The following is a 9,812-nucleotide window of genomic DNA, read 5'->3' on the forward strand; positions in this document are numbered from 1 at the left end:
CACACACGCAGGCACACACACACCTCCCCTTAACCCACTGCCTGCATCCAGATGTGTCATGCGCTGCCGAGCATCTCAACTCACCAAACTGATTATGAAAAGCATGGCCGCAGGGGTATAATCCAGATTAAGTGCGCTGCAGCCCCAACATGCGCGCACACACACACACACACACACACACACACACACACACACACAGCATATTGTTTTCAAGCCAGGTCAACATTAATTCACAAAAACTAACACCTTGCAAAGAAAAAAAACTTTCACTCATATTAAATAGCACTTTCTTTCTTTTTCTTTCTTTCTTTCTTTCTTTCTTTCTTTCTTTCTTTCTTTCTTTCTTTCTTTCCTCAGCCATTTAACCTTTATTTAACAAGGAAGGGTCCCTCTGAAATTAAGAAGCTCTTTTTCAATGGGGACCCGACAAACACACAAATAAAAAGTTGTTTCATGCAGCAAACACAATTTAAATATATCCATATTGTTTCCATTACCGCATGTGAAGGCACACTTAGGAGTTAAGAAACATTTAGGAGTTTGGTGATAGAATCATTTACATCTTGCAAATGCTGTCTGATGAATTTCAGTGCATGTTTTATTTTGGAAAGAAAGCCTTCAAACATTCTGATGATGATAAAAAAGGGGATAAAACAATGTGCTTGCCTCTACACCCTCTCCCTCCCCTCGTCTCCTTCATCTTGGCCTACATACAAACACCCTGGAAGCCCTAGAAATGACAACATGAGGAACGGGGCAGAGCAGCACACAGGCTGCAGCTGGGGTGAGCTACAATAACCTCCATCCATCACTGACTCAGGCGGGTGCTCTTGAGCGGACTGGCTGGCTTACTGACTGACTGGTGCTCAGCCTCTTTGGCCCACAGCCCCCAAAACCAAAGCCAGGCTCGGTCAAGAGAATCCACTTTGGAGGCATAAATGTGCAGTTAGGGGAAGTTTTGCACAAACTGACCTATTACTGTGTTTTTCCTCTTTTCACAATTTGCGCTGGATGAATGAGAAGGCACCTTGAGGCTGCAAGCGTTCATTATGTCATGTGGGCAAAGGCATTTAAGGTGAAAATCATTATAATAAAGCCGCAGGGAGATACATTTTCCCTGCCCCTTCTCATTTTTTTGTTGCAAAGTGAGATAACCAACACTCAAAAAAAGTGATCCCTACTTTCACTTAAAAGACTATCCCAAGTTTCTGTCAGATAAAATTATAGGACTTTGCAGACTGAATCATCTTTATTTTAGAGATAATGAATGATGAAAAATTCTCTCCAAAAACCCATATATAGCTTTGTGGAGTGCAGGTTCATTTTTTCATATTCCAGAAATTGTTTCCTGATTGTCTCTAAACCATTTGTGATCACTGATTCTCAAACCCAACATTTAGAGCCACTGGGCCAGAAAACAGCATTTCTCTGTTAATATTATGCAATCATGTTGTGTGTGAGAGAGGCATTGCCTATAGCTTACATGTAGAGAATCTGTTGTTAAAACTGCCACAGTACATGCTAATCCTATACTGGATCTACTTTTTAGCTGCTACAACTCTGCAGCTGATCAGTGGTATCACTTCCACATCCTCAGAGATGTCTTGTTATTAACAAAGAAGAACATTTTATTTGAAATCATTTAGATCTGTTATATAACTAATTAATGTCAAGGTATGGGATACTGCCAGTTTTATACAGCCTGCTTATATAAAACAAAGCATAGCATTCCTTTTTTTCAGACAGCAATTCTTCAAATTCTCATGAAATAATTCTCTTATCATGCCAGATCTCCTGAGACCTCTCTATTCCTTTGTATTGCATTAATAGCTGATTTACATAAGAATGCACTCCAGACAGCACATGCCTGAACTATATTTAGAAAGTGGATATGGAGGGCCTGCTGTTTAACATATTCATCTGGCATATGGTATTATGATAATTACTCAGCTATTACTATGGTACATAGGATTTTGAAATGAAATGCACATTGGGGCCCGGGAGGGGTTACTGCCCCCACTAGCTCCACGTCATTTGCCCCGTGCGCATGTGTGTTTGTGTGTGTGTGTGTGTGTGTGTGCGACTTTGAGTAACTGTGGGCACGTTTGCCACCCCCATCCTCTCTACACACACACACACACACACACACACACACACACACACACACACACACACACACAGACACACATACCTTGCCATCTGTTGACATGTGCAGCTGTTCAAAAATAGCCCTCCACCAGAAGCTTCTCGGAGTGACCAACAGATAGTCAAAGCAGGGCTCTTGAAGTCTGTCACTTTGAGTGTCTGTGCCTCTACCATGTGTTAAAATCACGTGTTTGCCACCGATTGTCACCTGCGAAGAAAACGCTGCAAGACTGTCACAGAGGACGCACTAAACTTTCAGCGGATTTGTTTCTCTGTCTGTTGCTTTTAAAAATAGCTCTCAACCTTTCTTGTTAGAGCTTAGCATAGCTTGACAGGCCTTCTCTGTCATTTCCAGACTTGACTGACGTGCAGAAACTAGCAGCAACTCAACAGTTTTTTTTTTTTTTTTTAAGAAATGGAGCCCTTTTCTGATCAATTTATGGAATTCCACCCTGTCCATGGAACCAACGTCAGGTTGGACCACTCACAAACCCAAGCCACCAGGGTAGAGAGCTTTGCCAACGGGGTATGTTTCAGCAAACACCCGTTACACCCTGGAGAGATTTTCCTGATAGAAATTGAAGACAAGGAGCTGGGATGGTGTGGGCACCTCCGGATTGGCCTGACCGCCAGGGACCCCAGGACCCTGGAAGTAGTACCTGAATATTCCCTGCCAGACCTAATGGACTTGGGCGACAGCTGGATCTTCGCCATAACCCGTAACCACAACAAGATCATAGAGGAACTGGAGGCTGCAGCCGGGGGTGAAAGGGCTGGAGAGGAAGTGCTGGCTGGAGGGAGGAGGCTAGGGCGTGGGGAGGATGATGAGGATGAACACAACCAAAGCAAAACCAAGACCTTCTTCACAGACTCACACCTGTACATTGAGAACGTTCGGATCCCCAGAGACAAGCTGGTGGGTCGGAGCCGGCCTGGACGCTTCAGCCATATTTTGGACGACTTGTACAAGACCAACACCCTGCCGCCTACTGCCAGACGCAGCCGGATAGGAGTGCTGTATGTGCCTAAAGGGCAAGGCTTGGCTGACATGCACATCGTCATCAACGGGGAAGACATGGGAGCTTCTGCAAGGGGGATTCCCACCATCCAGCCCCTGTATGCTGTGGTGGACGTCTTTGCTGCTACTAAATGTGTTCGAATTGTCCAGGTGGAGTATGGATGTGAGTGTCCAAATGTCAGAGCACACAAATTCTTTTGTCAACAAGGAAGGAAGGAAGTAGAAGTACACAGAACCCCCAAGGGTCACATAGTTGAAAACATCACCCTTGTGCAAATCTGTACCTTCAGTTTACAAATTTGTCCACACAGATTCATAAACCATACCCTCAAATTATGAATCTGTACCCTCCGATTTGTAAATTGTACCCCCAGATAATGAATCTGTACCCTCAGATTTTTAAAACCATCCAATCTATACCATTAGATTGCCATCTGCATCCTTGGATTCTGCACTCTTGGTTTCACAATCTATGAACTCAAACCCTTTTCCAGCAAAGTAAAGGGTAATTGGATATGCTGGTGCAATCCAAAGTGGGTTCAAAAAGGGTGATATAGCATCAGACAGGTAAATCCAGTTTATCTAGATTTAAGGATGTACTTAATGTCAGTGTTATATAACATCATCTGTGCCGTGTATTGTTTAGTGCATGTATATTCTGATTTTCATTCTCCAACATTAATCTGACAGTACAGATTTGTAAATCTGAGGGGACGCATACGTAATCCGAGGGTATGGTTCATGAATGAATGAATAAACTGAGAGGACAGATTCCACATGTATTTGTTTTTTATACCATGTGACGGAGTTTAGCTTTTTCATGCAGCACTTTCTTCATTTTCTGTCTCCAACACTCTAACCTGTGTCTGTTTCTACGTCAATCTGTACTCTCTCTGTTTGTCTCTGTCTTGCTCTTCTTCTCTCCCTCCAGTCTCCTCCTTGCAAACGTTGTGTAGGAAGGCCATTCAGAAGCACATAGTCCACAGGATGGCCATCGACTGGTTGGAGCTGCCAGAGACACTCAAACACTACTGCAAATATGAATGATGGCTGGACCTTCGATGGACAGAAATAAGATCCATCCTGAACTCTTACCCCATTTCCCTAACATTATTTATTTATGTCGGCAGTGGAATGTTGTGTTTGTGACTTGATTGTAAAATGACATTTGCAATACATTAGGACTTGTTTACATTTTTTTTTTTTTTTTGCAGTGCCATGTATTATTAACAACAACCTCCAGCACTGATAAACCTGACAGCATTTGTCGGAGATGACATCTAGAAACTAAAATAACTTCAGCGCGGCCATTCTGTCTCTGTCCCTCTGCTTCTATCTTCTCTCCTCACGTTGTGATAGAAATAACTCTGACATAATTCATCATCACTAACTCAGTTTCACTCAGCTTTAAATGAGTTTTTACCCATTTATCAACTTAAGTGAAGAGAACATAGACACTAAATGCTTACCTGTTCCCCCAGTGGCTGATTTATTCCATGCTAACACTTTAACACTATGCTGAATGATAGTGAGGCCATGACATTATCTCAAAAACAAGGAAATAAAAATTACTAGCTGCTCCAAAGACAAATGGCAACTAATCTATATGAAATAATGTCTGCCAGTTTTGTGAGAGACCTTGTTTAATTTACATGAAGTATAATGTAAGGGATAATAGAGAGCGAGATGGTAATGACAACAAAGAAAGCTGAGAGGAAAAATTGTGATTTCAACTCATTTTAGTACAATCTAAGGTAATATATAAAAATGTGTGTACTCTCTTAGCTACCATGGGCTGCTCTGCTCACCTGAAATTCTTGTTGAAAAAAAAAAAAAAAAAATCCATGTCATGCTAATATGGATTAAAGCAGTGAGCATCATTTCATTTTAGAATGTGTGAAGAGAAAGGCTACAGAAATAACAACAACAACAAAAAGACAGTGGCAATGCCAGACTCTGAAGACATCAGGGATTGTCAGCAACTGTGCGAATCCATACATTAGAAAAAGAAAGAAAAATACAGAAGCCAGAATATGATATAACACTGAGACGCAGAGCACTCAGCTCTTCAGCAGATAATAAAGGTTGTGCTTCTCTTCACATCTCCTTTTGTCTTTGGGGTCAATTTGATCCCAATCAGTATTTAACATACCTAAATACATGATTAACATCTTTTTGTCTTTTTTTTTCTTTCTTTTTTTGGTATTTTGCTTCATATTTAATGAAGTTCCTAATATAATGGGGACCAGTAGGTAAACATAAAACATAATGACATATTTTCTATGTCCTGGACACATTTTGTAGGCATCAGTGTTTCTTTGGGGTCACTTTGCCCCCAGGCTGTTTTAGCTGCATAAATCATATGAGAAATAACATTTTACACATTTTAACATTTAGTTGTTTTGAATGACTCTGAGGAGCTATAACATGATGTTTAAAATCTCCAAAAAAAAAACTTCCCTCTGCTTTAGGGTCACAATGAACAGAATCACTACATAGAGAATACTGTTGACTTATCTATATCATGTTCCTTACCGATCTAAACCTGCAATACTCACTACATGCACTACAGAGCTACCTCGTCTCATCTCATCTCCTACCAAACTATCATTTTTTATTAACGACCTCATTTCTGTGCATAATCTTGACAATCGTGCCTTGCCAATTAAAGGGCACACAAGCATGACTGATAATGTATGATAATCTGGTTGATACTCTTATTAATATGTCAATAATGTCTCAGACAGATAGATAGATGATAGATAAAGTTATTTCTCCTCTATGTACTTATTTTATTCTTATTGAATTTCATCATCTTCTTCTTCTACTTCTTCTTCTTCTTCCTCCTCTTATTATTATATAAATTGCTTGCATTTACCGGACTGGTATTATCTTGAAATGCATTTTCCCCTATCTTTTTTCTTTTTATTTTATATATGTATTCATTTTCTTTATGAGTTGAGAATGGTTCACTTCCACCGTGTGGAGCCCCTGCAGCGCAGCGCCTGGCGGACACTGACACCTGCCGTCACCGGAGGAAGCAGCAGTGGGCGGAGCTTCGTTTTACACACCGAGATCTGCTGTGTGCACGGCCCGGTCAGCTGTCACTGCCATCAGGGGAAGAGCAAACCACTTCTAGTCTTTATTTCACATTAACTTCTCCCGCAGACACCGGAGAATGTCTTTTTGTCAGTTTTTTGGCGGAGAAGTCTACAAGGATCATTTCAAGCCAGGTGAGCCGGCGCCGCCTGTTATTGCTGTGCGGGAGGTAGTGATGTAACCCGGCCGGGATTATCCATGGAGACACAGGATGGTTACTCTCTGCCGAGCATTAGGTCTGCCCTGACACAAGCGGTTCATCCACCATTTGTTAGATTTGTATGATAAATAGGCCTATTCTTCCAGAAAACAAATATTTAGACAAAAAAGCAAACAGTTCTCTGTGTTGTGTAATGGTACACAGTGCAAATAAAGGCCAAAGTGTCACATTTGGTTCCTATTACTGTTGTTTACGCTGATGAAGCTTATTCGAATTGCCTATGAGGTCAATGGCAATTAAAGTCGTTGTCATTTGTGTTGTTGTTTTTTCTTTTATTAGTTTTTACAATGAAAGTGCTTTTTTCTTTCATATTTTTTTCATACAGAACTTCTGTATGATGATTTACAGTTTGAAAACAGCACTATCCTATGGTGAGGTAACACCAAAGCCCTCCAAGGTGTTACCTATGACAAAAAAACAACATGACCAGGCTTGTGTAACCAATCAAACTAATCAGCCTTCCTTTAAAAACCACTTTCCCATTGCATTGCTGCAGGTGTGTATGTGTGCTCCAAGTGTAACCACCCGCTGTTCTCCAGCCGGTCTAAATTTGCCCACTCCTCCCCTTGGCCTGCTTTCACTGACACTGTCAGACCGGACAGCGTCACCAAGCTGATGGAGACTCTCACTGCCTACAAGGTCAGGCGTCCCGAACTGCCAAAATGCACTGAAATATGTACAGCATCACTCTGTAGAGCAGTGGTTCTCAAACTGGGGTCCAGGGACCCCCTGTGGTGAGGGTTATAGGGGGTCCTCAGAAAAATGAGGAATATTTTAATTTCACTAGTATTTCATTGACTGGACTCCAAAAATGTTGAGAACCACTGCCTTGGAGTGGTTCTCAAAGTGCTGTAATTTCCCCTTATCTTTATTCCTTTTTTAGTGGCATATGTCATTTTATGTACTGTGACATCTGGTGTATCACATGCTGCAGAGTGTGTGACAATAGTGTGTGTCCTCAGATTCTGTGTGGGAAGTGCAGCAACGGGTTGGGTCACGAGTTTGTGAATGACGGCCCGGAGGAGGGACAGTCACGTTTCTGAATATTCAGCCACTCGCTTAAGTTTGTCCCCGATAAAGGTAAGAAAACCACAGATATGACTCCTGCATAACTGCTGATAATGTTTTCAGTTCACATTCTACCAGAAAACCCTGATATTTTATGGTGCAAACTTAGTTTACGTCTATGAACCTGGTGCTTTGCTCACCTGTGCAAATCTGCTTCTCTTTTCCAGCTTTCTCTTTTGAAGAATTAATAACTATGACAAAGCACAGCAAATAAGATGCCTGAAGTCAGTCTAGATATCAAAACGTATAGATCAAATTGTCTAAGCTTTCCCCTTTGCCTTTATTTATAAAAAAAGGAGGACTTCAGGTCTGTTTAAAACCAAGTTAGTCGTTCTATAGAGAAATCCTAGAGGCTCCATGTCCTGTTATGTATGTTTTTTTCCCATTCCTTTTTTTTTTTTTTTTTTTTGGCATTCCATTTAGACTGAATTTGCCAAAGGAGTTGAATTATGAGTTCATCTATCACTTTTCTATTTAAATACTCATAATTCGTAAAAGTAAATTGTTTTAAATATGTTGCTCCTATATATGCACAAAAGACAACCCACAACATATATTACAAATTTCATTCAGTTCCGATTATTCAGCCCTAAATTACAAGGACCATTGCGCCTGTTATATCGCTGATCCAAATTGGTTTCAGTGCCCTCAAAATATTTGATGTTGCTTTGTCCATTGATTCAACCATATTTGCAGAAAAACACTTCAATACAACATCAATTTGTTAAATGGGACACTTCACAGATGTAAGAAATCATGGTCGATGCTTTTGTTCTTCAAAAACTGAAACCCTGCTGATGCACTATAAATGATTTTTATTATTTCACTGACATCGAATTTTTGTGTCACACACAATACTGAAATAATGGTTTCCAGACAGATTGTGCGACGACTACAGAGGCCCAGTGAGGTTTGTTTTTTCCTCTCTTGTTTCTGTCCCAGGCAAGGAGGACAAGCAGTAATGAGTGAGCTCAGGGTTCAGAGCAGGTGCTGCAGCTGCTGCACGGCCCAGTGAGCAGGACGGTCAGTCAGTGACGTGGACAGGGGAAAGGCCTGAGAGGGACGTCCTGTCCACCGAGGAGTCTTTGACCAGCCTACAACACAGGGACAGGACCATATCTTGAGTATTTACTTTGCAAACATTTCAAACGGCACATTCCATGAATACCTCATATTTAAATAAATAGCAAGTTTCATTCATATAGCCTGAAATCCTTAATGTTATCTCACACATGCTTGTTGTTTTAGCTAGATACGAGTGAGTGTGTTGTTATGAGATAGAGAGATGCATTTACAGTGAAAAGATATTTTCACCAGTGGTAATTTCCAGTGAGCAAGTTCTTACCACTTATTCCTCTTATATTTTAGTATCCATTTCATTTTAGATTATGATAAGTTTGCATCTGACTGAGTTGAGGACTTTTCTTGCCATAAAACCAGAATTCAGCTTCTCCAAAAATAAACTCAACCATATTATCTATGCACTGAAGAAGTCTGCATTCTTAAACTGCCCTTTAAAAAAAAAGTTTGTTATATTTTTACTGCAAGAGCGTGCAATAGGAAAGGAGCCGTGTACCATTTTGTATGGATCAATAAGCTTTTTCTGTCTTTTCGCCACATACTGTAAGATGGCTTACTTGGACTGATTGGCAAAATTCTGTGATATCATTTTCATATGCTAATTACAGACTTTTTTGTTTTGTTTTGTTTTATGCCTGAATAAAAATTAAGAAATTCTAAATTATAATTGTATTTGTCACAATCCAGTTAAGACTTTGGCTGACATACAATAAATGACCACAGTTTAACTGACTATTTATTTTGTCTGTAGCAATACATTTTTTTTTATTTTATTTTAATTATTTAGTTAGTGTGTTATTTTAATTAATTTATTTCTTTGTATTTATTTCACCAGTATCATTATTATTGTGATACAGCCTAAATTAAAAAGCCTGCTTGGTATGGAGAGAAGTGTGCAACCTTCATTAATTTAAAATGATTGTAACTTGCACCTTATGGTGTGGTCTAACCTGCTACTGAATGATTTAGTCCTGAAAGTTTCAGGGGATATGGGAGTTTGTTAAAAAGTTGTCTTACATGGTACTTTTCATAACAATAAGCCACAGAAAGTCACTCACCCACATCAGCTGCCTCTGCGATCGCAGTTTGAATGCAGTCTCGGTCATCTTCCCACTCTCTCCAGCGTTAGAGGAGCTGCTTGTTATTCACGCATTTGCCACTAGATGGAGCTATCATCCCTCT

The 9,812-nt window shown here is 40.3% G+C and overlaps 2 protein-coding genes across 2 annotated transcripts; both read left to right on the plus strand.

Moving 5' to 3' along the window:
* Positions 1 to 2,560: 2,560 nt before the first annotated feature.
* neurl2 (neuralized E3 ubiquitin protein ligase 2) lies at positions 2,561 to 4,210 on the plus strand. Its single transcript, XM_030077051.1, has 2 exons — positions 2,561 to 3,326; positions 4,095 to 4,210. The coding sequence occupies exons 1-2, from the start codon at positions 2,561 to 2,563 to the stop codon at positions 4,208 to 4,210; spliced, it is 882 nt and encodes a 293-aa protein (XP_029932911.1).
* Positions 4,211 to 6,209: 1,999 nt separating this feature from the next.
* LOC115377373 (methionine-R-sulfoxide reductase B1) lies at positions 6,210 to 9,366 on the plus strand. Its single transcript, XM_074933741.1, has 4 exons — positions 6,210 to 6,396; positions 6,979 to 7,121; positions 7,445 to 7,562; positions 8,493 to 9,366. Exons 1-4 carry the CDS (start codon positions 6,342 to 6,344, stop codon positions 8,510 to 8,512), a joined length of 336 nt encoding a protein of 111 aa, XP_074789842.1. The 5' UTR covers positions 6,210 to 6,341; the 3' UTR covers positions 8,513 to 9,366.
* Positions 9,367 to 9,812: the final 446 nt, after the last annotated feature.

Source organism: Myripristis murdjan, chromosome 19, assembly GCF_902150065.1.
Source record: "Myripristis murdjan chromosome 19, fMyrMur1.1, whole genome shotgun sequence".
Lineage (NCBI taxonomy): Eukaryota > Metazoa > Chordata > Actinopteri > Holocentriformes > Holocentridae > Myripristis > Myripristis murdjan.